Below are 24,999 nucleotides of genomic sequence, written 5' to 3'. Positions count from 1 at the left end.
GGGCCTAATTGTCACGTGAAATTTCTGAGGTTTCTTTGGCTTTCTGCGAGTGGGAAGTACTTCACACAGCGGCCCGGACGAGTTCAGCGTGTGTTGGTGGAGATGTACGTCTTCACTATCGTGTCGCGTGTGGATGTCGATCCTGAAACCGGCACCCTCAGGTGAACGCAGGGACCCACCCGCAGGGCTGGCTCTGAAATGGGGAATTGGCCGAGCTGCTCCGGCTGCCTCCCCTCACTGGCCGAGCCCTGGGACCTGCGGCTTTCCTGCTGTGGGCCTCCTGAGCGTTCATCTGTCCGGAAGAGGGTGGGCCCTTGTGGTTCTGAAATTCCATAGTTGCATGGCGGCCCGAGACCACTAAGATTTTAGAGTTTCAGATCACCTCGAGGAAGTTCTGTATTGCGAGTTCTTGGAACTTGGCTCTTCTGACTTCTGGTCTGTCACGTGGTTGGAAGGCCAGAACAGACCCACAATATTGGTCTTTGTCGCAGAAGCAACAGTCCCGGGTTGTAATCTCTTCTGTAATCTCTCTTTTCCTTCATTGCTTTGAAAAGATTAAAAATGAAACAGTACACATGCTTTTAAGGAACACCTGTGTATCTGCTCAAAATAAATATGAACATATGTGAATATTTTTCATATTTGCTTCAGACCTTTCTTCTAAGAGGTTTTTTCTGCCTGAAGTCCCTGGTGTTTCTCTTACTTCGTCCAGTTATCCTTACCTGCCTCCCTGGAGGTAACTCCTATGGTTAGTTTCTCTGTGTGTGTACATATGGTTTTGTGTCACATATTCAGATTAAACCTCCATATTACTGCTTGTACCTTTTGCCCACTCCACCTTACTTTGGGGATCTGTTGGTTTTCTGTGGTATTTGTATTAGATAAGCATGGGCTGACTGCTAGAATTATCTTTAGAAATGTGTGCAGTTTGAAAAAATGAAAGACTTTTGTCAAAAGTAAAAATAGAAGGAAATGTATATTTGACACTGTTGGTGGGAACAAAGTGAACTCTAATTCATGTGGTCTGGAGGCTTTTTAGATAAAGTGAAGTCTCTTTAGGTAGATGTGATGTGCTTTACTGGATAGAGACAGTGTTCAAGGGAACTTAACTCTGCTCAGGCCCTGTCTACAGGTACCAGAGGAATCTGCTTCATGAATAATAGTGTATTGAGTTTGTAAGGGAGAAATTGATTTTTCCACTCTATTTTATTATCAGAGTATTTGTTGTTGTTCACTCACTCAGTTGTGTCTGGCTCTTTGTGACCCCATGGACGGCAGCACACCAGGCTTCCCTGTCCTTCACCATCTCCTGAGCTTGCTCAAACTCACGTCCCTGGAGTCGGTAATGCCATCGAGACATCTCATCCTTTGCAACCCCTTTTCCTCTTGCTCTCAGTCCTTCCCAGCATCAGGGTCTTTTCCAATGAGTCATCTCTTCGCATCAGGTGGCCGAAGTTTTGGAGCTTCAGCTTCAGCATCAGTCCTTCCAATGAGTATTCAGGACTGATTTCCTTTAGGATGGACTGATTGGATCTCCTTGCAGTCCAAGGGATTCTCAAGAGTCTTCTCCAACACCATGGTTCAAAAGCATCAATTCCTCTGTGCTCAGCCTTCTTTATGGTCCAACTCTCACATCCATACATGACTACTGGAAAAACCTTAGCTTTGACTATATGGACCTTTGTTGGCAAAGTAATGTCTCTGCTTTTTAGTAAGCTGTCTAGATTGGTCATAGCTTTTTCTTCCAAGGAGCAAGCATCTTTTAATTTCATGACTGCAATCACCATCTTCCATGATTTTGGAGCTCAAGAAAAAGTCTGTCACTGTTTCTGTTGTTTCCCCATTTATTTGCCATGAGGTGATGGGACCAGATGCCATGATCTTAGTTTCTTGAATGTTGAGTTTTAAGCCACCTTTTTCACTCTTAATGCTTTAGAATGTTGTGTTAGTTTCTCCTGTACAAAAGTGAATCAGCTATAAGTATACGTATATCCCCTTCCTCTTGAGCCTCCCTCCTACCCACTTCCCTCTCGCCACTCATCACAGAGGTCATCATAGAGCACCAAGCTGAGCCCTCTGCTATACAGCAGTTTCCCACTAGCTATCTATCTTACACATTGTCCGACTTTGTGACCCCATGAACAGGCTTCTCTATCCATGGGATTTCCCAGGCAAGAATACTGGAGTGGGTTGCCGTTTCCTTCTCCAGGGGATTGTCCCGACCCAGGGATCGAGCCTGGGTCTTCTGCGTTGCAGGCAGATTCTTTCCTGCCGAGCCCCAGGGGAGCCCCAGTGTGTATATGTCTGTGCGTCCCACCCTCCCTTTCCTGCCCTTACCCACAGGTCTGTTCCCTACATCTGCATCTCTACTCCTGCCCTGCAAATAGGCTCATCTATACCATTGAGAAGGCGATGGCACCCTACTCCAGTACTCTTGCCTGGAAAATCCCATGGATGGATGAGCCTGGTAGGCTGCAGTCCATGGGGTCGCTAAGAGTAGGACACGACTGAGCGACTTCACTTTCACTTTTCACTTTCATGCGTTGGAGAAGGAAATGGCAACCCACTCCATTGTTCTTGCCTGGAGAATCCCAGGGACGGGGGTGCCTGGTGGGCTGCCGTCTATGGGGTCACACAGAGTCGGACACAACTGAAGTGACTTAGCAGCAGCATACCATTTTTCTAGATTCCATATATATGCGTTAATATACAATATTTGTTTTTCTCTTCCTGACTCATTTTACTCTGTATGACAGACTCTCCACTCTTAAAAGAGAAAGGCAGTGAGATGGGTTTTTTTTTTTCCTTTTGCATTTTTTCTTATTGGAAGGTGGGTATTCTTGATGTAGCTTATCTCTATGTTTTGAGGAAATTAAAGGTAATATTTTTGATTATATTTTCTGATTGCAGACTGGGAAATGCAAAGAAAATTAAATCTGCCCACTGTCTTGCCACCTAGGCATACCATTGTTAACATTTTGGTATTTATGCTTTCTAACTTTGTGTCGGTGCCTATGTGTGTTTCAAGATGTGGATCGTATGAAACCTTTCTTTTCATTTACTGTGCAGTGAGCATTTCCTCATATCCTTTCCCATGTTCTTTCATAAATGCATTTTGGTGTCTACATGGCACTTCGTCATGTGGCTATGCCACTCTCATTGATACTGAGTTATTTCTGTCTTAGAATTATAAATAATACCACCATGAACAACCTTGGTCCATAAATCTTTCAACTTCTGTTTTTATGTCCTTAGGATAAATTCCTAGCATGGAATCCCCGGGTCAGAGGGCATGAATACTTTGAGGACTTTTGCTACTTATTACCCAAGTTGCCTTCTTTATGGCCTTTTGTTTTTCTTTGCTGAATTGCCCCTTTATGTCCTGCACCCATGAAAAACGCCGTGTTCTGTGTTGCTGCTGAATGCTGAAGATTTCTGTGTCTCTGCCGTGCGAATGGAGGTCTGAGATTATTTATACCGGACATCTGGGCAAACGTCCTTGTTGGCGTGTCACTGGATCCCGGTTTGGAGTCTCCAGCAGGGCTGTGACATGGTGACCAAATGCAGTGGTGAGGCTGGGCGGTCCAGCCCCAGGCCTTCGTCAGAGGGGTCCCAGCACCCCGGCCCCCTTTCGGAGCCGGGAGCCTTTGTCTGCCGTGGATTCGACCCAGGAGATGATCGACTTCCCTGTGAATGCTCGCTCTCTGTCTAAAGTTTAAGGGAGACACCTCCAGACTGTGTTGGGAAGTGAGGCTGGGGAGGGCGGTGGTCTGCGTGGGCCCCTCCTTTCCTCTTTCCTTCCTCTCCCTTCCTGTCCCCTGTTCTCTCTGGTATCGGGTGATGAAACATGGGACATGGAAACGCTGTGGCCCAGAGAGCTGGGTGTGTCCCTCTGGGAGTCCCCTGGTTCTTGTGTCTGTTCCTCCTCCTCCTCCTTCATGCCTGAGATGCTCGTGTCTAGCGGGGTGGGAGACAAGCCAGGCAAACCAACCGCTGAAACACCTGTGTGCACAGGACACGGATGTCACAGGGCACGGGCAGGAGTGCCCCAGCCAGGGGAGGGCCGGTGCCCAAGGAGAGCTTTGCAAAGGGGTGGTGCTTGGCCTGAGTCCTGAAGGATAGGCACAGAGCTAGTCTGGCAGAAAATGGTGTGGGGGTGTCCTGGGGGAGCAATAGCACCTGCAAAACCAGAGAGGCGCAGAGCAGCCTGAGGGCTCAGCAAGTCACCTCTGAGTGGCTGGAGGGTGGGGGCTTCGCTGGGGAGTGGTGATGGGTGAGGCTCCAAAGGTAGGGAGGTTCCCCAGGGCGGATGCCAGGCTCACGAATTTGAACTTCATCCCAGAGGGACTTGGGAGTGTTTATAACCTTTTGAAAGAGGAAAGTTTAAAAAAAAGAGAACTCTTTTGACACCCATATTGAGAGTGGATTGGCTTCAGGAGGGAGTTGGGGAGTCAGGACAGGTCATGGAAGCCTGGACCAAAGCTGGGGCAGAGGGGAGAGGGGACAAGCCCGAGAGGCTCGGGGGGCTGTGGGCGGCAGTTGTTAGGTCCCCTGCCCAGAGGGAACAGCGGGAAGAGGATAAAATGCTTTCTCAGGCCCGGGAGAGCAGAGCCCTGCAGCAGGGTGCTGGCTCCCTGGGCTTCAGGGCAGTGGCTCCTAGTCAGCCTGTCTGGGGCTGGAAGTGGGGCAGGGAGGCTGCAGGAGGACAGCAGCTTCAGGTCCACCTGAATTCCCTTTCTCCACACCAAGCAGAAGGTGTGTGCTCCTGACCGGTGACCCTCCCTGACCTGCTGCCAGGGACGGAGCCGACAGGCCTGTGGACACCTGGTCATGGGCCACGCAGCCCCACACCTTCCCAGAGGCAGGGTTTTGTTTTTGCAGCACATGAGAGAGACCAACTGCCGGTTGGACTTGGATTTCTTTTTTTCCCCTTCTGTTTTTAGAAGAAATGCTATAGAGCTGTATTGAATAGCAAGCAGGAACTTTGGGACTCAGCCCTGTGCCCCTGTCAGATGGCTGAGAGAAGATAGCTGGATGGCTATCAGCTTGGCACTGTGCTAGGAGCTTTCAGCCCTGTCACTGTGAGGACGAAACTACTGTCCCCATTTTACAGATTAGGCAAGTGAGGCTGGTGGAGCTCAAGCTCTCATGGTCATTGGCTGCTTTCTGCAGTCCTGGAGGGAGGTGGCTTGCGGTGGGCAGACTAGCCGTTGTGTGCAGGTGGGCCAGGCTGGGAGTGCTGCTTCCCCAGGGTCTCCCGCTTGGGCTCCCCCATGTTAAGCTGACTTCACACCCGCTGGGAGCCCCAGAGGAAGGGGCTGGATTGCTTCAGGCACCTTCTGAAACCAGCACTTCCGGCGTTGGGCTGTGGGTGGGACTGAGGGAGCAGCTGGCCTCAGACTTCACCCTGCACCCCCGCCCCTCCTCCCCCAGAGCAGCAGGAAGCAGAGAATCTGGGCTAATTGCAGAGGGTGAGGAGGGGTGAAAGGTGGGTCTGATGCAATTAGCAGAGCTGGAATTTGGCCAGGCCGAGGAGGCTTCAGGCCACGAGATAGGAGTGTGTGTGTGTGTGTGTGTGTGTGTGTGTGTGTGTGCGCGCGCGCGCACACATGGGTGAAGACGGTCTTTCTTTTTTTTTTGCTTTTTATTTTGTATTAGAATATAGGCGATTAACAATGCTGTGATAGTTTCAGTTCAGTTCAGTTCAGTCACTTGGTCGTGTCCGACTCTGCGACCCCATGAATCGCAGCACACCAGGCCTCCCTGTCCATCACCAACTCCCGGAGTCCACCCAAACTCATGTCCATCGAGTCAGTGATGCCATCCAGCCATCCCATCCTCTGTCATCCCCTTCTCCTCCTGCCCCCAATCCCTCCAAGCATCAGGGTCTTTTTCAATGAGTCAACTCTTCGCATGAGGTGGCCAAAGTATTGGAGTTTCAGCCTCAGCATCAGTCCTTCCAATGAACACCCAAGACTGGGCTCCTTAGGGACTCGCAAGAGTTTTCTCCAACACCACAGTTCAAAAGCATCAATTCTTCGACGCTCAGCTTTCTTCACAGTCCAACTCTCACATCCATACATAACCACTGGAAAAACCATAGCCTTGACTAGACGGACCTTTGTTGGCAAAGTAATATCTCTGCTTTTTAATATGCTATCTAGGTTGGTCATAACTCCCAAGGAGTAAGCGTCTTTTAATTTCATGGCTACAATCACCATCTGCAGTGATTTTGGAGTCCAGAAAAATAAAGTCTGACACTGTTTCCACTGTTTCCCCATCTATTTGCCATGAAGCGATGGGACCAGATGCCATGATCTTCGTTTTCTGAACGTTGAGCTTTAAGCCAACTTTTTCACTCTCCTCTTTCACTTTCATCAAGAGGCTTTTTAGTTCCTCTTCACGTTCTGCCATAAGGGTGGTGTCATCTGCATATCTGAGGTTATTGATATTTCTCCTGGCAATCTTGATTCCAGCTTGTGCTTCTTCCAGCCCAGCTTTTCTCATGATGTACTCTGCATAGAAGTTAAATAAGCAGGGTGACAGTATACAGCCTTGACGTACTCCTTTTCCTATTTGGAACCAGTCTGTTGTTCCATGTCCGGTTCTAACTGCTGCTTCCTGACCTGCATATAGGTTTCTCAAGAGGCAGGTCAGGTGGTCTGGTATTCCCATCTCTTTCAGAACTTTCCACAGTTTATTGTGATCCACACAGTCAAAGGCTTTGGCATAGTCAATAAAGCAGAAATAGATGTTTTTCTGAAACTCTCTTGCTTTTTCGATGATCCAGCGGATGTTGGCAATTTGATCTCTGGTTCCTCTGCCTTTTCTAAAACCAGCTTGAACATCTAGAAGTTCAAGGTTCATGTATTGCTGAAGCCTAGTTTCAGGTGGACGGCAAAGTGACCCATCCATATTTTACACGTGTCCATTCTCCTGCAAACTCCCCTTCCACCCAGGCTGCCATATAACATTGAGCAGAGTGCTATATACAGTGGGTCCTTGTTGGTTATCCATTTTAAACATGGCAGTGTATATACATATCTGTCCCAAACTCCCTAACTATCCCTGCCCCCCATTCAGCCCCCTTGGCAACCTTAAGTTTGTTCTCTAAGTCTGTGAGTCCCTTCTGTTTTGCAAGTAAGTTCATTTGTATCATTTCTTTGCATAGGGATGTCCTGGGATATTTCTCCTTGTATATTTCTCTTTGTTTAGTTGCTAGGTCCTGTCCAACTCTTGTGTCCAACTCTTGCAACCGCACGTACTGGAGCTCCCTGTCCATGGGATTTCCCAGGCAAAAATACTGGAGTGGGTTGCTCTTGCCTGCTCCCAGGGATCCTCCTGACCCAGGGATTGAACCTGCATCTCCTGCATTGCAGGTGGATTCTTTACCACTGAGTGAACAGGGAAATCCCATTTCTCCTTCTGGGCTCCGTGGGCTCCTCCTTCTGACCGTGAGTCCAGATTTTGAATTTCTGGGGTTTCCCTTCTATCTCTGAGCTGCTGGGTTCTCCTTTGCCTTGGAGTTTCCCCCTTTGCGTCCATGATGGTTCCCGAGGGCTGCCGCCTGGCTTTGATCTGTTCTGCATGGAGCCGAGCCCAGATGCCCAGTTCACAGTGGCCCTAAGACCTCCTCAGGTTTACAGATCCAGACTTTCTCAGTGTTTCTGATATGTTTTCTCACTGTGTGTTTACTTTTTTATCGCTTGCTTGACGTTTCTCTTAATCCATGGCATTCCTTAAAGCATTCAGTTTTCGAGCCCTTCACGGAAGGTCCATGCACAGAGAGCGAGTCTGTGTCAGGGTGGAAAGCTGGGCAGTCACCTGGTCATCAGGCCTGAGATCCGAGCCCGTGCCTCTGGCAGAAAAGGAGTGAAAACCTCCTTGTGCGGCCCTCAGAGGCCGAGAGGGAGCCACGCTGCTTTCCGATGGAGGTGCCCAGCCTCATTTTGCGTTCGTTGCAGAATCAGGACCAGCATGGTTCAGGGTGTGAGAATCACGGGTTGAGCATGAATGAGTTTAGAAACACATCTTATCGCAGGCTACTCCACACCCCAGAAAGGTAGGAAGTGCTAAGAGGTACCAAGTCCTTTGGCAACAGAAAGGAGGGAAATGAATTTCTCAAACTTTTAAAAAGAAAAGGAGTCTCTCCCTTGCCTTAGGTTTTGGGGTTAAATGCCAAGATCAGCGTGTTTGATGTTATAACTAGTTTGTGAGAAGGACTCATGGGAGAACTTGCCTGGGCAGGCTCTGCGCTCCATAAAGCCGGCTGTGTGGCCTGCGTCCAGGGCTAATAACAGTTTTTCTTATTCAGCCTGTTCTTATGGAAAGGCAGTTTCTCTGCTCCTTTGCCATGGCATTCAGGGCCATGGTCCTTTCCAGTATAACTTTAGTCCTATTTTTCCAGGAAGGAGGACGGTGAAGTATGAGGATGAGGAAGCGCTTGTCTGAGGTTGATGGGCTCAGCCAGAATTATTGAGGAGGCTACACCTTCTAACTCACCCCCAATTCTGAGTCTGTTGGTGATGTTTTGAGAGGAGGTGGAGGTTTCAGAAGGGTAAAGAGGCTGCTGGCTGAATGCTGCAAGGGTTCCATTGGTTTGGGATTGGGTTTCATCAGGTTGGGCTTCCCTGGTGGCTCAGATGGTGAAGAATCTGCATGCAGTGCGGGAGACCCAGGTTCGATCTCTGGGTCGAAAGATCCCCTGGAAGATGAAATGGCAACCCACTCCAGTATTCTTATCTGGGAAGTCCCGTGGACAGAGAAGCCTGGCGGGCTACAGTCCATGGGGTCAGAAAGAGTCAGATACGCCTGGGCGGCTAACACTTTCACTTTTTCAGCAAGTTAAGGGGAGAGGTGCTCTGAGTATGGGACTCCCCATGGGAAGAGAGGGTACAGTGCAACTTCAGGGAGACATTTGCCATTGCCCTCCTCGCTGCCCATCCCCTGGGGCTGGCGCTGGCGTTGGCTCTAGCTTCGCAGGGAGAAGTCAGGTTTGCTTTCTCAGCTGGGGGTAGGAGCTTCGCCACTGCCCTGTGGAAGAGGATGAGCTGGGTGGTTTCTCCAATTCCCAAGAACAGAGGTGCGCAACCTCCAGGATCTAATGTCTGGTGATCTGAGGTGGGACCAGTGTATTAATAATAGAAATAAAGTAATGCACTTGAATCATCCCAAAATCACACCCCCGACCTCTGCCCCATCTGTGGAAAAGTTGTCTTCCACAAAACCGGTCCCTTGGGTACCACTGCCCTAGAAGGTCAGGAAGGTGAAGCTGGAGGAAGAACAAGATGGGAAGTGAGAGGGCAGCAGGAAGGAGAAGTCATCTCATTCTTCCAAGGATCTAGAAATTTGTGTGTCATCATTCTAGCAGTGTGACTTTGGTGTATCATTTGATTTCACCTATAAAATATGGGTAACACCATATTACAGGTTGGCATGGGACTCAGAATCGCACCTAGGTTTTGAGTCAGCAGGGCACAGTAATAACACTAGCTCATCCTGAGGGCTGACTTGGCAGGGCTGACTGTTCCTGTGTGTCCACGCTCTGCAGATAGGGGGGCCATGTCACTTGTGTAGGCAGAGGATGGGAGACACACACATCCAAGTAAAAATAGGAAGAGAGGAAGAAAAGCAGCTTCAGGCCCGTTTGTCTGCAGAGGCAGAAGATAAGAGTCGTGGGCTCCTTTGAGCTCACCTCTTAGAGCTGTGGCCTTGGGCAATTTGATCTCCAAGAGTCTTTTTTTACCTGAAAAGTGGGCATGTGAATAGTGTTGGCCTGAGTATTGCATCAGAGGTGTTGGACTTTTCCTGCTGGCACTGATAAGATGCCCACCAGATGGTCTAGCAGACATGGGGGTCTTTACACAGACCCACCTCTCTGGGCCATGCTAACTTCGTTTATTGCTGAGCGGATTATAGAGGGGACCTTCCAGCAGTTAGATTCTGAATTGCTTGGATTAATCCAGTACATGTGGACGAACATGCTTAACTCTTGCCCTGCCGATTTTCTCCTGTATGATTTTTAGAAATTATTTTGGTTGCATTGGGTCTTGGTTGCATGCAGGCTTCCTCTAGTTGTGGAGAGCCAGGGCTAGTCTCTAGTTTTAGTGCGTGGGCTTCTCAGTGTGGTGGCTTCTCTTGTTGCAGAGGACAGGCTCTAGGTGCTTGGGCTTCAGTATTTGTGGCTCCAGCCTCAGTAGTGGAGAAGGCAATGGCACCCCATTCCAGTACTCTGGCCTGGAAAATCCCATGGATGCAGGAGCCTGGTAGGCTGAAGTCTATGGGTTCGCACAGAGTCGGACACGACTGAAGTGACTTAGCAGTAGCAGCCTCAGGAGTTGTGGTTCACGGGCTTAGTTGCTCCATAGCATTTGGTATCTTCCCAGACCAGGGATCAAACTCATGTCCCCTGCATCGGCAGGTGGATTCTTAACCACTGTACCACCAGGGAAGTCCTCCTGTATGATTTTTTAATTTAAAGCATACCGTGTGCTTCCAGTGAACTGAGTGTCTTAGGCACACTATCTCGTGGCAGCCTCTTGATTTTTCTCTCCCACCAGCAATGAAACTCCTTAAAAGCAGGTTCTGCATTTCTTTCTCTGTTCACCTCTCACCCCAACAGCATGGAGACATGCCTGCCAGTCAGTGTGTGTTAGTTGCAAGACACAGGGCAACAGAAGCCATGACTCAGAGTAGTTCAGAGAGGATAAGTCATTCATTGCCCTCAGGGCATGTATTACTGGCCTGGGCCCAGGATCCTATCTCTAGGCTAAAATAACCCTGTAAAGACCCTCGGTTTGTTCCCTGTTTCTAGACAGTTGAGTAATTGGAGGACAGGGCCCTCCTGTACTCAAGTCTGTGTTCCTTGAGTGCCTGACCTACGTATCAGACACTCAGGACCTGATTGTTTTAGGGGGTCAGTGGGGGCAAACCAGGGTGGAGATGCAGGGCAAAGCAGAGGCCTGGAGCCTTTGAATCTCACCCTTACAGAGGTCTTCCCCCTCTTCCCCCCTCAAATCCCCCCCACCTCCCCCCCACCCCGCCCCCTGCCGCTTTCACGCAAACCTGCAGGCTTTTCATGCGGTGTTTGCTTTGTTGCTGGAAAAGCCATATGTCAGGTACCCAGGAGGCTCAGTCCCTGGCGGGTGGAAGTTAAATTGATTGTTTTCAACTTTGTCTAGCCAGCTTGGCTCCCTTGAGCTTGCCAGTGTTTTGCCTTAATGACTTCAAAACTTTAAAAATAAATGCCTCCTTTTCCAAAGCACAGTAACCAAGCAGGCTGTCCAGTTCTTGCAACCAGTCAGGGTAGTTTTTTCCCCTTACATTGTGAATTTGTGGCTGCACGAGATAGCAGAGACTCTAAAGCAGTTCTCGCATTTTTGTGCAAAGTTGGTCTTCTCAACCAGCAGTCCCCAGCCTCTTTGGCACTAGGGACCGATTTCGTGGGAGACAGTTTTTTCCACGGACCGGGGTAGGGGAACGGTTTAGGGAAGATTCAAGCGCATCACTTTAATCGTGTGCTTTATCTCTAATATAATGCCCCCACTGACCTGATAGGATACCGGTCCCCGGCTGTTCTCAACAACCTCCTCCCGCCATTGTTGGGGTGAGAGTTTGTGACGTTTGAGCTCTATAGAACAGAGCTTCCAAAATTGGACTTTTCCAACAGAAATGGACTGAGTCGCAGCCGAGGTCATCCTAAGCTCAAGATGCCGAAAGAAGAACTGGTGGTTGCTGATAACTCCGAGCTCGTCTGGACCCACCTGAGACTGAAGCTTGTCATGACTTTTAGAGCAAAGTGGAGGAGGACCGAGGGGTGGGTCGCCCTGGAGGATGGCTGTGCGCGGGTCTGTCCTGCTTCTCTCCTCCTCACCCACCTCTACCCTGGTTTCTTCCCGGGAAGGAGTACTCGTCTCGGGCTGCCTTCACCTTGCCAGCCCCTCAGCTGTAGCCCCAGGGTGCCTCGGGCCAGCGTCCTGCCCACCGCTCAGGCGCCTGGCCTGCCCGCCTCTCCAGGGGCTCCTCTTTCTCCTGCAACCCTCTCGTCGCCCCTCCCAATACCACGCACACCACCATGACCTGGGGCAAGTGGCCTGACCCCTCCGAGTTGTCTCCTTCTTTCTCCAGTGGGGAGAACGGGTGATAACAGATGATGCCCTGGGTAGCGACGATCCAGAGAGAGAGAGCGTGCATGTGAAATGCCCAGCGTGGGGGCACTGCAGAGCTGGCGCTGGTGCAGTGCGCACTGCTGGCTGCTGGGCTGCAGTGCTGTCTGTGCTCTCCCTTCCTCTGCACTCATCCATCAGGCTTCGGTGCTTTCTACCCCCCTGAGCACCTTCCCTTCACTGCCTCTGTGAAGCCTGTGGGATGTTCTGAACCCGAGTTTAATCATTGTCATCATCACCATCATCACACCTTTCAGCTCTCTTCTGCTTTCTCTGGGTCCTGCACCAGATTTGCAGGCTCCCTCAGGGCCGGGACTCTGGTGCCCTTTGTCCTCCCAGGGTCAGGGAGCACATGGGATGCCAGCTGAGGGGCTGCCCCGGTGCTGTGTGTTGTGCTTTGACACTCACTCGTGTCCAACTCTTTGCGACCCCATGGACTGTAGCCTGCCAGACTCCTCTGTCCATGGGGATTCTTCAGGCAAGAATACTGGAGTGGGTTGCCATGCCCGCCTCCAGGGGATCTTCCCAACCCAGGGATTAAACCCAGGTCTCTCGAATTGCAGGTGGATTCTTTACCATCTGAATTACCAGGGAAGCCCACAAATACTGGAGTGGGCAGCCTATCCCTTCTTCAGGGGTTCTTCCTGACCCAGGAATCGAACCAGGGTCTCCTCTCCTGTATTGCAGGTGGATTCTTTACCAGCTGAGCTACCAGAGTCTGAAAGAGGCGAGTGTACTGGCCCAGCTGTGCCTGCCTGGCCCGGGGCTTCTCCCAGGGGCAGGTTTATGTGATGGGCTGGACTCTCAAATGTTCCTACTTTAATGCACTGCCTGAATGGAAACCCTGGGTCTTTATCAACGCTGGAATTCAAAAGGTGGGATAAATTGATTTCTTAAGGCAAAAACACTTTGATTAGCCTAGCCTTTTGTGGTTGTTGTCGTTCAGTCACTAAATCGTGTCCAACTTTTCGAGACACCATGGACTGCAGCATCCCAGGCTTCCCTGTCCTTCACCATCTCCCGGAGCTTGCTCAAATTCATATCCATCGAGTTGGTGATGCCATCCAACCATCTCATCCTCTGTCGTCCCCTTCTCCTATCTTTACTCTTTTCTAGCATCAGGATGGAGGAGCCTGGTAGGCTGCAGTCCATGGGGTCGCAAAGAGTCGGACACGACTGAGTGACTTCACTTTCACTTTTCACTTTCATGCATTGGAGAAGGAAATGGCAACCCACTCCAGTGTTCTTGCCTGGAGAATCCTAGGGACAGGGGAGCCTAGTGGGCTGCCATCTATGGGGTTGCACAGAGTCGGACACGACTAAAGTGACTTAGCAGCAGCAGCAGCGGGATATTTTCCAATGGGTCAGCTCTTCACATCAGGTGGCCAAAGTATTGGAGCTTCAGCATCAGTCCTTCCAGTGTTTATTCAGGGTTGATTTCTCTTAGGATTGACAGGTTTGATCTCATTGCTGTCCAAGGGACTCTCAAGAGTCTTCTCCAGCACCACAGTTCGAAAGCATCAGTTCTTCAGTGCTCAGCCTTCTCTATGTTCCAACTCTCATATCTCTACATGACTACTGGAAAAACCATACTTTGACTAGACAGACCTTTGTCAGCAAAGTAACGTCTGCTTTTTAATACAGGCAGATCCTAGGCAACCCTTGGAGTGTCATAGCGTTTCTTCTCAGGAGCAAGTGTCTTTTAATTTCGTGGCTGCAGTCACTGTCTGCAGTGATTTTGGAGCCCAAGAAAATGAAGTCTGTCACTGTTTCCAGTATTAGCCTTTTAATCTCACCCTTTTTAAAATAGAAAGTGACTGGACGTGAGACCAATGAAGCCTTCCTCTGTTCTTTCTTCCCTTTGGAGGTATTCTTCTCTGGTTCTGACTGAGGTATCCTCCCCTGCTCTGGGAGGTTGAAGTCAGGACCTCGGAGTCACATGTCCATGACCATCCCCAAACTCAAAGTTACTGGGTTGGGTTTTTGGGTGACTTGGGGGATATGTTTGAAAAAGGGTGATCCAGTGCCTACCTACACAGATCATTTAAATTCCCAGGTGTTTTTGAACTCCTCCTAGGTACAGTCTCAGGAAGGGAGGGCTTGAACCCCTAGGAGATGGCCAGGTTGGTGGGAATAGGGTCTGTAGGACATCGGCTGTGGTGGCCTCAGTACCCGCCACCCTGAGAGGTCCCAGAAGGCCTGGGTGCAGAAACATGGAGTTGGGAGGTGAATTCACCACGTGTTATTAAAATCCAAGTGTATGTTCAGATCTGGTTGGAAACAGTTTAGGAAGCGTGAGGAGGGATAACTAGACTTTATTCCAGAGTAGACCAAAAATAGATAAGTAAAGAGGAATATGGTATGCTTACAAAAACTTAACTTTTGGTCTTTAAGGAAGCTGCCTGATTTGGAAATCATCTTTGACTTTTAAAAATAAAGGAACTATAGCCATGTTCATAGCATTACTCACAGAAGCCAAAGGTGGAAGCATGCAAGTGTCTGTCTGTGGATGAATGTGGTACTTGCATGCAATGGAATATTATTCAGCCTTAAAAAGGAAGGGGGTCCTGACACATGCCCAACATAGATGGACTGTGGGGGCATTATGCTGAGTGAAATAAGTCAGCCACAAAAAGACAAATACTAGAAGTTCTACTTCTGTGAGGTTCGTAGGTCAAATTCAGAGAGAGAGAAGGTAGAATGGTGATTGCCAGGGGCTGGGGGAGGGAGTGGAAAGTTATTGGTTAACGGGATGGAGTTCAGTTTTGTAAGATGAAGAGAATTCTAGCGATCGGTACAGTAATGTGAATGCACTGAACACTGCTGAATTGCACACTTAAAATTGGTTAAGATTGTAAATGCTAGTGTGTATTTTATCTGGTTTTCTGTTATGTGTGTTCTATCATAATTTTACCCAAAAAAGGGACTGAACCCTCACACGTGGCCGAATGCCAAATGCTGGTCTCAAGTATTTTCTTAAGGAATGAAAAGGGCATCCAGTAAGAATGTCCGTGATGTTGATCAGTGAGGGCGTGGAACCCCAGCCCCAGCTTTAAAAGTGGCGAGTCTGTCCCACTTAGTGGCTGAATGACCGTACATGGCTAGTTGGACAGAATAACTCAGCATTTCTGCCCTCCCCGCTTTTCTTTCTTTGCTCTTTTTGCTTGCTTGTTTTAAAGAAAAATCCTTTTCTCTCTGGGAGTCAGCATAGAGGTTTTTCCACAATGAAGCGCTTAAGTCCCAACAACCAGGACACTCCTGTTGGTGAAGGGTAGTCCTAGGGCATGAGCACCTCTTAGCTGTTTCATGCTTTAAATCAAACTGGGATTAAACTGTCAGAAACAGAAGCATCCTTTTCTCTCTCTTTTTTTTTGATGCTCAGTAAACTTTATTTTTTTAATTCCACTATAGTTGACTTATAATGTGTTAATGTCTGCTGTATAGCAGTGATTCAGTTATACACACACACACACACACACACACGCACTCTCTTTTTTAATATTTCTTTTTTGGATGAAGCAGAGAAGGATGGCTTTATCACTTTGCCAGGCAAAGGGGGACACAGCAGGCTCCTGCCTCGAAAATGACGTGTCCCCTATTTTTTTCCATTATGGTTTGTCATAGGGTAATCATAATATAATTCTCTGTGCTATACAGAAGGACCTTGTCGTTTATCCATTCTATATATAATACTTCACAACTGCTAATCCCAGCCTGTTTCATCCTTCCCCCCATGCCTTCCCCTTGGCAACCACAAGTCTCTTCTCTATAGCCTTGGCTTTGTTTCTGTTTCATAGATATGCTCATTTGTGTGATATTTTAAATTCCACATAAAAGTGATATCATGTGATGTTTGTCTTCTTCTTTCTGATTTACTTAGTGAGCTCTCTGGTTGCATTCATGTTGCCACAGATGGCATTATTTCATTCTTTTTATGGCTGAGTAGTAGTCCGCTGTACACCCTTGCCACATCTTTACCATTCCTTTGTTAATGGGCACGTGGGCTGTTTCCATAGCTTGGCTCTTGTGAAGAGAGTTGCTATGAACGCAGGGACGGCCTGTATCTTTTTGGTTTAGAGTTTTGTCTGCATACACGGATGCATCCCTTTCTTCATGAGGTCCTTGGGTCTAGGTCAGTGATGTCAGCTTTGGACTTGAAATCATATCTGTCTAGAAGAGCATGTGATGACTTGCCTCTGGTGAAGCTGGGGAGGACGAAGAGGAAGGCGGTGGCAGAGGTCAGGATGCGCAGTGCCCCCGTTCCCATTTTAGTGTCTGTACTCCAAGGGAGGGCTGATGGAGGCGCTTCTTTCTCCTTACCCGCCCCTACCTGGCCTGTAAAGGCCTCACTCTACATGACTGTTAGCTGCTGAGGCTGTAAAATGCAGTGGAATGGAGGATGGAGGGCTCAAGAGGAAGGGGATATTGTTGTTCAGTCACTCAGTCGTGTACTACTCTCTGCAACCCCATGGGCTGCAGCACGCCAGGCTTCCCTGTCCTTCGCCATGTCTTAGAGTTTGCTCAAACTCATGTCCCTTGAGTCAGTGATGCCTTCCAACTGTCTCATCCTCTCTTGTCCCCTTCTATATAATGGTGACTGAGTCTTGTCGATGTACGGCAGAAACCACTACAACGTTGTAAAGCAGTTATCCTCCAGTTTAAAAAAAAGTGAACTAAACTGAGGACTGGAGCGTTTCCTGCACACTCGGTTTTCCTAGAATTTGATGCTATCCTGGCATCCAGATTGATATCCTGCCTCGGGCTGGTGAGCAGTTGCTGGGGGAGAGGTCGTATTCTCTCTGGAAATGAGCTTCCCCCACCCCGTGAAGGAGTCCTTGGCCCACAGTTGCAGAATCAGGAACCTGGATGTTTTCTTTTCCGCCTCGTGTTTTTATCCCATAAATGATAGTCATCAGGATCAAACTTGACCTCTGAAGAGAGAAAGCAGATGTTCCGCATCCCCCTCTATCCTGCCACCTCAGCACATTAAAGTGGTTCATAGTTCAGTGTCCTTCGGAGCCTGCGGCCGTTCCCTGGGAAGGGAATCTGTGGCTTTCGTGGGGACAGCTGACGGCTATTAATACCCTGAGGAAGTCCTCCGCCAACCCTGAAGGGGAGGGGTTCACATCTTCCTCCCCGCCGCAAGTGTGCTTCTGGGCCAGGGACCATTGTGAGAACACATCTCTGCCTTCGTTTGGTTGAAACGTCACATGTCGGAGTGTTTTGCTCCACGGTGTTTTGCTTCTGTGTGCCACAAGTGGCTGACGACTTTGCCGTGTGTATCCTCTGTTGACAGACCAATCTGAGGGCTTCCTGTGAGCATCCGAGCCAAGCCTGAGCCCAGGCGCCGTCTCGGGCTGTTCTTCAAGACTGCTGTGGCCCTCGGTCAGGGTCTAGAGACCCTGCGGCAGAGGCAACAGACACCCTGGCCTGGGGCGTTTCCAGAACAGGTGCTGCCTGGTACCCGCCTGAACCTCGGAGGGCAGGAGGCCCTGGGGGTTAGAGGAGGCATCCAGAGAGGCGGAAAGCTGGGCTGAGGCGGCCCACAGCTGCAGGGAGGGGATTCGGTGGGGGGAATGGGGAGATGGGCTGTGGCCACATGGCGAGTTAATAGCAGAGCTGGAAACTAGTTCTCCTGCGACGCGACAGAAATCTGGTCATAGCTGGGGCTCATTTACCACCCCGTCCTCTCCCTCTTGCTGGCCAGGGGCACAGTTGGGACATCCCTGGGGCTTGGTGAACGTTCCTCTCTGTTGTTAAGGCTCAGGTGACTCTAATGGAGGGTTCAGCCGATGGCATGTGGGTGGTGGAACGTTAAAGAAAGAAGTGGCCGTGGGGTGGTTCTAGCCTCTCAGCCCCCCAGCCAGACCCCTGGGAGCTCCTTCCATGCAGCACGTGGCCCCCTTCCCGGAGAGAGCGAGACTCTGATGTAACGGGTTGAAGGGCGGGAATACCGGCGTCATTTAAAAGCTCTCTTTAGTTGTTGTTTAGTTGCTCAGTCGTGTCCGACTCTTTTGTGACCCCATAGACTGTAGCCCTCCAGGCTCCTCTGTTTCTGTGGGATTCTCCAGGTGAGGATACTAGAGTGGGTTGCCATTTCCTCCTCCAGGGGATCTTCCTGACCCAGGGATCGAACCCACGTCCCCTGCAGTGGCGGGCGGTTTCTTTCCCGCTGAGCCACCAGGGAAGCCCAAAAGCTCTCTTAGATGCTTCTGATGAGATGATGCTGATGTGCAGCTGGCCTGGGAACCCACTATCCTCTTCCTCTTGCTCCTCATTAACAAATGGAAAGACAGAAACTCAGGCCACCTGGGTTTCCTTTGTTCCTGTCAGTGATTCCGAGTTGCAGGCAGCTGAGTCTAGCACCTGGGGGCTGGGCTCCTGGCCCTCCATGGTCACTTCATCTGCTCCTGGCCTTGCCTCCAGGGCAGGCATCCAGACATGGGCCAGGGATCTTCATGTGGCTGTGAAAACCTTATGGAAAGTCGCTGGAGGGACTCTGGCTTGTGTGCCCGGTGTGAGCAGGTGGACCGGAGAACCCCTGAATCTGCTTCCTGGTGCCTTTACCAGCCTGACAGGTACGTCAGGAGAGCTCAGGGCTTTCTGTTTGCATCAGGCTTTGAACTCTGGGGAGAGCGCACAGGGTGTGCTGCCCTGGAGGCTGGGCCTGAGCGGGTCGCTGGGAGAAAACCTGTGGAGCCCACAGGCCAGGCTTCCCAGAGCTGGAACCTGGCTCCTTCTTCTGCCTGGTGGTCCTAGCACGGCGGCAGTCAGGAGAGAGTGGGGCTCCACAGCCGCCCCCAGGGGCTCACCTTCTCAAGTTGGGCCTTTGAATCTGACTGGTCCATCCTCAAGCCGCCAGCAGTCAGGATGGAAAAGTGAAAGTTGCTTAGTTGTGTCTGACTCTGCGACCCATGGACTGTATAGTCCATGGAATTCTCCAGGCCAGAATACTGGAGTGGGTAGCCTTTCCCTTCTCCCTTCTCCAGGGGATCTTCCCAACCCAGGGATTGAACCCAGGTCTCCTGCATTGCGGGCAGAGGTCTCCTGCATTGCTGAGCCACCAGGGAACCCCAAGAATACTGCAGTGGGTAGCCTACCCCTTCTCCAGTGTGTCTTCCCGACCCAGGAATCAAACTGGGGTCTCCCCATTGCAGGCAGATTCTTTACCAACTGAGCTATCAGGGAGGCCGGAAAGCACGCTGTTGTTGAAGACTGGTGCCTCCTGGTGCCTTAGTAGGTTTTTAGGCCCCTGGGTGGTCTAGGGGGCTAGACTGGTTCATAGCCCAGACAGCAGAGCCCTGGATCCCTCAGGTCATCCCGCCTCTGGGCGTGAGGAGGAAGGCTGCTGGCCTCAGGAACCAGCGAGGACTCCCTCCCATTTGAACCGTCATGTCCCACACCATGATGTGGGTGTCACGGAACGCCTACCGCATGCCACCTGGGCTGCGTGGGCAGAAAACACGCTGGTTAGCCTCCCAGGCGGGGGGTGGGGGGTGGGAATCCAGCTGTGACCATGACGAGGATGTATGTGTGCCCACGTGTGCAGATAGACACAGGCCCTGTGGGTCCTGACATGAGTCTGCTGCTGCATTTACTTTTGTAATTGTAGGTTCGTCATAGGAGAGAGAACGCTCAGACATCAAAGGACCTATAAAAAGTATGAGGCAGATGGTTCGGGTGTCATTACCCCCATTTGTCAGATGAGGCAGTGAGGCCCTGGGATGTTAACTGCCTTGCTCAGGGTCACACGCAGCTAGTGGGTATCAGGCCTGAAATTGGCACCCAGGCCTTTTTGCTCCTGGTGCAGTGTTTTCTTCTGCACCGTATAGTCTCTGAAATAACACATGTGGGTAGTTTTCTAGGTGGTGAGGAAGTGATGGAGATGTGCCTTAAGCAGTGAACTGTGTACCCCATCCAGGACAAACACGGATGGATTTTAAAGCCCCAGAATATCCAGACCCCTGTTTGGCACACCCTGGAGTACCCTGAAAGGGCACAGCTCCCTGCCTTCAAGGCCACCCACCGTCTGGTGACGTGAAGTCTGTCTCCAGGCACAGGTTTTGTTCCTGCCTGTTGGCTCACTTGCTTGTTGAGTCTGCAGAAGGTTCCTGCCTTTGTGATGCACGCCTGGGTATCACTTTCAGAACTGGAGGTGGTGGGGGCTGTGGGCCCCTGGGGTCGGGGTGACAGAGAGTGCAGCCCTGGGGTCTTTTCCCCTGTTCAAGTTCCTTGTTTCCATGGAACAGCAGAACTCTGAATACGGGAGAGATGGAAAGGCGTGTTGGCCCCTGACTGTGGTTGGATGACATTTGTTGGTAGACTTCTTTTTTTCCCAAGATTGTTAGAAATCTCTGGAGTCCTATGGATCAAATCCCTGGCCAACATCCTGCACTTTTCGCCTAGGCTTCTGAGCTTTGGGGTCCTACTGACCTGCAAACTTAAACCGCAGAGCAAAATCAGCCTGGGGTGCTGTGGTCCTGGTGGTCCTTTCCTGGGTTGGAAAGGGAGGATGTGTGGGCACTTGTCTCACCAGGCGGCTCATTAGAAGAGGCTTTTGTGGGTCTAGGTGATCACATTGCAGTGCTTTATGGGGAGATGTTACTTTGAAAGAAAAATTTTGTCTTTTTAGAGTCCCTACTCTAAAAGAGAGTAGGGACTGTACGGTCCATTGCTGGTGGATGGTGACCTAAGAGCCACCCGGATGCTGTGGATTTGAGGGACAGGATTCAGAGCATCAGATGCAGCCACGGGTCCTCCTCTGGTGACCAGGGGTGCACCAGTGGACCTGGCTCTACCAGGGGCTGTCTGTGACCAGGAAAGCAAGGATCTCAGGTCCCAGAGTCCAGCATGTGGCTCTTAGCACCACACTGACCAGCCTAGGTCACCAGCTGGCTCGTGGAGCAGCCAGAGGTGCAGGAGAGACAGGCTGATGGGGTCTGAGGTGTGCGGTGGACCAGAGGTGCAGGAGAGATGGGCTGATGGGGTCCGAGGTGTGCAGTGGAGGGAAGCCACCCTCTTCCCTGTTCACAGCATAGTAGTGAAAGTCAGGGTCTTTCCTCCAGAAGATACTTGGATGGCCTCATGGTGTGCACTTTGATGCTTTGATTCTCTCACTTCAGTCTTCCTGGATGTACCAGTGCATGTGGTCCCCAGTGTGGGATGCCTTCCCAGGATGCACAGGGTGCTGTGGTCCCCAGATGTGGGATGCCTTCCCAGGATGCACAGGGCGCCATGATCCCCAGATGTGGTGCCCTTGGGGTGCCTTCCCATGATGTACAGGGCGCTGTGGTCCCCAGATGTGGTGCCCTTGGGGTGCCTTCCCAGGATGCACAGGGTGCCATGATCCCCAGATGTGGTGCCCTTGGGGTGCCTTCCCAGGATGCACAGGGTGCCATGATCCCCAGATGTGGTGCCCTTGGGGTACCTTCCCATGATGTACAGGGCGCCATGGTCCCCAGATGTGGTGCCCTTGGAGTGCCTTCCCAGGATGCACAGGGCGCCGTGGTCCCCAGGTGTGGTGCCCTTGGGGTGCCTTCCCAGGATGCACAGGGCGCCGTGGTCCCCAGGTATGGCTCTCCAGAAGGCCTTTCCTTCACACGGGATGCAGAATTGGCCTTCATAGTTTGGAGAGAGGGATCCGCCTTTCTGCCGGTTTCAGAGCATCACCTGTTACTGGAAAAGTTTACACACAGAGAAACGTGTTTGCCTCGCCATGGGGAAAATGGGCCTTGTGCAGTTTGAGGCGATCGCATTTCGGGGGCGCGTCCTCTCCACTGGTGACTCCGGCTCCCTGTCCTAGCATGCAGCCAACAATAAAATGCTTTACAACCTGCGGGAGTGCTTGTGTCTTTTCCCAGCGCTGCATTTCCCCAAGAACAGCACTGTTCCCAGGGGTGTCCAGTTTCCTCCCGCCATTCACCAGGCCCCACACCGTCCTTAAGCAGCTAGAACTGGTTTTACCAAGTAAACCGATACCTCGGCGGGTATCCAGGGTGAATAAGGATGGTGCGGCTTAATAAGTTACTGGCAGACCTTTGAGGAGGCCCAGTGGCCCTGGCTCCTCACTCCTCCTGCTCCTTAACGCTTGAATGGGCAAGCAGGAGGAGGGACAGCCTTCCCTTACCTCTGAGTGGGGAGGAGAGCTTGCGCCATCAAACAAAGCCAGTTTTGCCTGGGGCTCACTGTGGCCCCTGAAGTTCCTGGCTGGACACCCCGCACCCTCCCCGGCCCCGCCACTGAAACAGGGTGGGCCTGGGCCTTAAGCAGACTCCTTGGGAGATGGGCCTGTCTGTCCACTTGACTGCTCTGGGCACAGGGGGGAATGTTTCACTCCCACCTCCAGCTCTGCAGCTGATGGCGAGGAGAAGGGGCTCCTGCCGGCAGCTGTGGGCTCATTAGTTTTTGCTTGGTTTGTCAGCAAGGCCCTCCTGGGGTTCAGGAGCCTGACAGGTGCTGAGAAGGGGCTGCAGTGGAGCGCTGGAGCCAGAGCCCCTGGGGCCCTTCAGCGGGAGTCTCAGCCTCACCTCAGAGGCTGTGGTCAGTACCTGATGGGGCTGCAAGAGGGGAGGACAGGCACAGCCCTGCAGGGGGCAGGGCAGGGGTTTCGGGGGACAGGGCCTCCTCTCCCGGAGTGCTTAAGGGGGACCACAGGCCTGTATACCACAGGGTGTTAGAGAGGCCCAGTCTGGGGGATGCCATGTGTCCTGAGTGGGGTTCAGTTCAGTTCAGTCTCTCAGTCGTGTCCGACTCTTTGTGACCCCATGAACTGCATCACGCCAGGCCTCCCTGTCCATCACCAACTCCCAGAGTCCACCCAAACCCATGTCCATTGAGTCGGTGATGCCATCCAACCATCTCATCCTCCATTGTCCCCTTCTCCTCCTGCCCTCAATCTTCCCCAGCATCAGGGTCTTTTCAAATGAGTCAGCTCTTCGCATCAGGTAGCCAAAGTATAGGAGTTTTAGCTTCAGCATCAGTCCTTCCAATGAACACCCAGGACTGATCTCCTTTAGGATGGACTGGTTGGATCTCCTTGCAGTCCAAGGGACTCTCAAGAGTCTTCTCCAACACCACAGTTCATAAGCATCAATTCTTCGGCGCTCAGCTTTCTTTATAGTCCAACTCTCACATTCATGCATGACCACTGGAAAAACCATAGCCTTGACTAGACGGACCTTTGTTGGCAAAGTAATGTCTCTGCTTTTGAATATGCTGTCTAGGTTGGTCATAACTTTCCTTCCAAGGAGTAAGTGTAGGTCCGACTGAGTGGGGTAGGTCAGGATGTAAAGCCGGTTGTGGCAGGACCAGGTTTGGAGGGTAGGGCTGAGTCTGAGCCTCACGTCCAGGAAGGCTGTGGTCTCCCCTTGAGTTTCCTGTAGGCGACCAGACAGTGTGTGGGACCCAAGGACCACCCACTTGAGCTTACACCCACTTCTCAAGCTGAAGTCAGATTTGGTTTTATTCCCCACCTTGGGAACTGTGGCTTTCCCCCTCTTCTCTCTCTCACCTGCTGGATGGCTTCCTCGGGGCCCAGCATGGATCAGTTTGGCCCAGGGCCCTGAGGAGAGATGGTGGGATGGGCAGATGTCCTCCTGGCCCTGGAGGAGCTCAGGGTTACGACACTGCAGTATGTAGCAGAGGCTGAACTGGAGATGACGGCGCTTTGTAAGGACCTTCGTCCCCCAAAAGCAATTCAGACTCCAGAGAGGGATGAACTGTTCCTTTTTGCATCATCTTCTAGGTGCTGTGTTTTGGGGCCACCATATTTACAGTGTTCTTGTTGTTCCGTCACTAAGTCGTATCCGACTCTCTCTGACCTCATGGCTGCAGCACGCCAGGCTTCCCTGTTCTTCAGTCTCCCAGAGTTTGCTCAAATTCATGTCCATTGAGTCAGTGATGCCATCCAACCATCGCATCCTCTGTTGCCCCTTTCTTCTCTTGCTCTCAGTCTTTCCCAGCATCTGGGTCTTTTCCAGTGAGTTGGCTCTTCACATCAGGTGGCCAAAGTATCGGAGCTTTTAGTTTCAGCATCAGTCCTTCCAGTGAATATTCAGGGTTGATTTTCTTTGGGATTGACTGGCTTGATCTCCTTGCTGTCCAAGGGACTCTCAAGAGTCTTCTCCAGCACCACAGTTTGAAAGCATCAATTCTTTGGTGCTCAGCCTTCTTTATGGTCCAACTCTCACAACCATACATGACTGCTGGAAAAGCCATAGCTTTGACTAGATGGACCTTTGTTGGCAAAATGATGTCTCTGCTTTTTTAATAGAAACCACCTAGTCCAGGGAATGGCAGGTAGGTTTTCTCTTGGATGCAGGTGGATTTGTTGTGGCTGCTCAGAGTGCTGTATTGAGAAGGGCTCAGAGGTCTTGCCCTGGACCTGAGGGCAGGGGTTCTTTAATCTATTAATGCTGTCTGCCATGGAGACGAGGAGTGGAGGGGAGCGGTGTTCCGTGCGCATTGTGTGTTATCTCTGCATTTACACATGAAGAAAACCGAGGCCCAGAGAAGCTGTGGCCTGTCTCTGTGTTTGGAGGGTCCGGGACTGGAACCTGAGGCTGCTGCTCCCCACCCAGTGTGCTTTCCACGGCGCTGACGCTGAAAAGCCCAGCTTTGTGAGAGGCCAGACAAACAGGCATGAAGCAGCGAGGAGCAAGTATCAGACTGGGCTGTTCAGAAAAGACATCATATGGATTTCCCTGGTGGTCCAGTGGTTGGGAATCCGCCTGCCAGTGCAGGGGACACAGATTTGATCCCCAATGGGATCAGGGAAGATCCCACAAGCCACGGGACAACTCAGCCTGAGAGCCACTGAGCCCACCGGCTGTAACTA

At 51.1% G+C, this 24,999-nt stretch overlaps 1 protein-coding gene across 5 annotated transcripts in view; it reads left to right on the top strand.

Annotated features, from left to right (window-relative positions):
• Window positions 1–24,999, top strand: part of CCDC88C (coiled-coil domain containing 88C) — a 143,730-nt gene that overhangs the window by 14,926 nt on the left and 103,805 nt on the right. Inside the window, exons 2-3 of one of the 5 annotated variants that reach the window (XM_059879050.1) lie at window positions 11,669–11,815; window positions 12,852–13,039. The exons of 3 other annotated variants lie outside the window; for them this stretch is intronic. In XM_059879050.1, coding sequence (XP_059735033.1) covers window positions 12,956–13,039 — 84 coding nt within the window. In that variant the 5' untranslated portion in view covers window positions 11,669–11,815; window positions 12,852–12,955. The remainder of the gene's footprint in view (window positions 1–11,668; window positions 11,816–12,851; window positions 13,040–24,999) is intronic. One more of the 5 variants, XM_059879051.1, reaches the window with a different exon arrangement.

Source organism: Bos taurus, chromosome 21 (genome assembly GCF_002263795.3).
Source record: "Bos taurus isolate L1 Dominette 01449 registration number 42190680 breed Hereford chromosome 21, ARS-UCD2.0, whole genome shotgun sequence".
Taxonomy (NCBI): domain Eukaryota; kingdom Metazoa; phylum Chordata; class Mammalia; order Artiodactyla; family Bovidae; genus Bos; species Bos taurus.
Note: the sequence above shows the minus strand (reverse complement) of the source record. Positions and strands in the feature narration are given on the sequence as shown.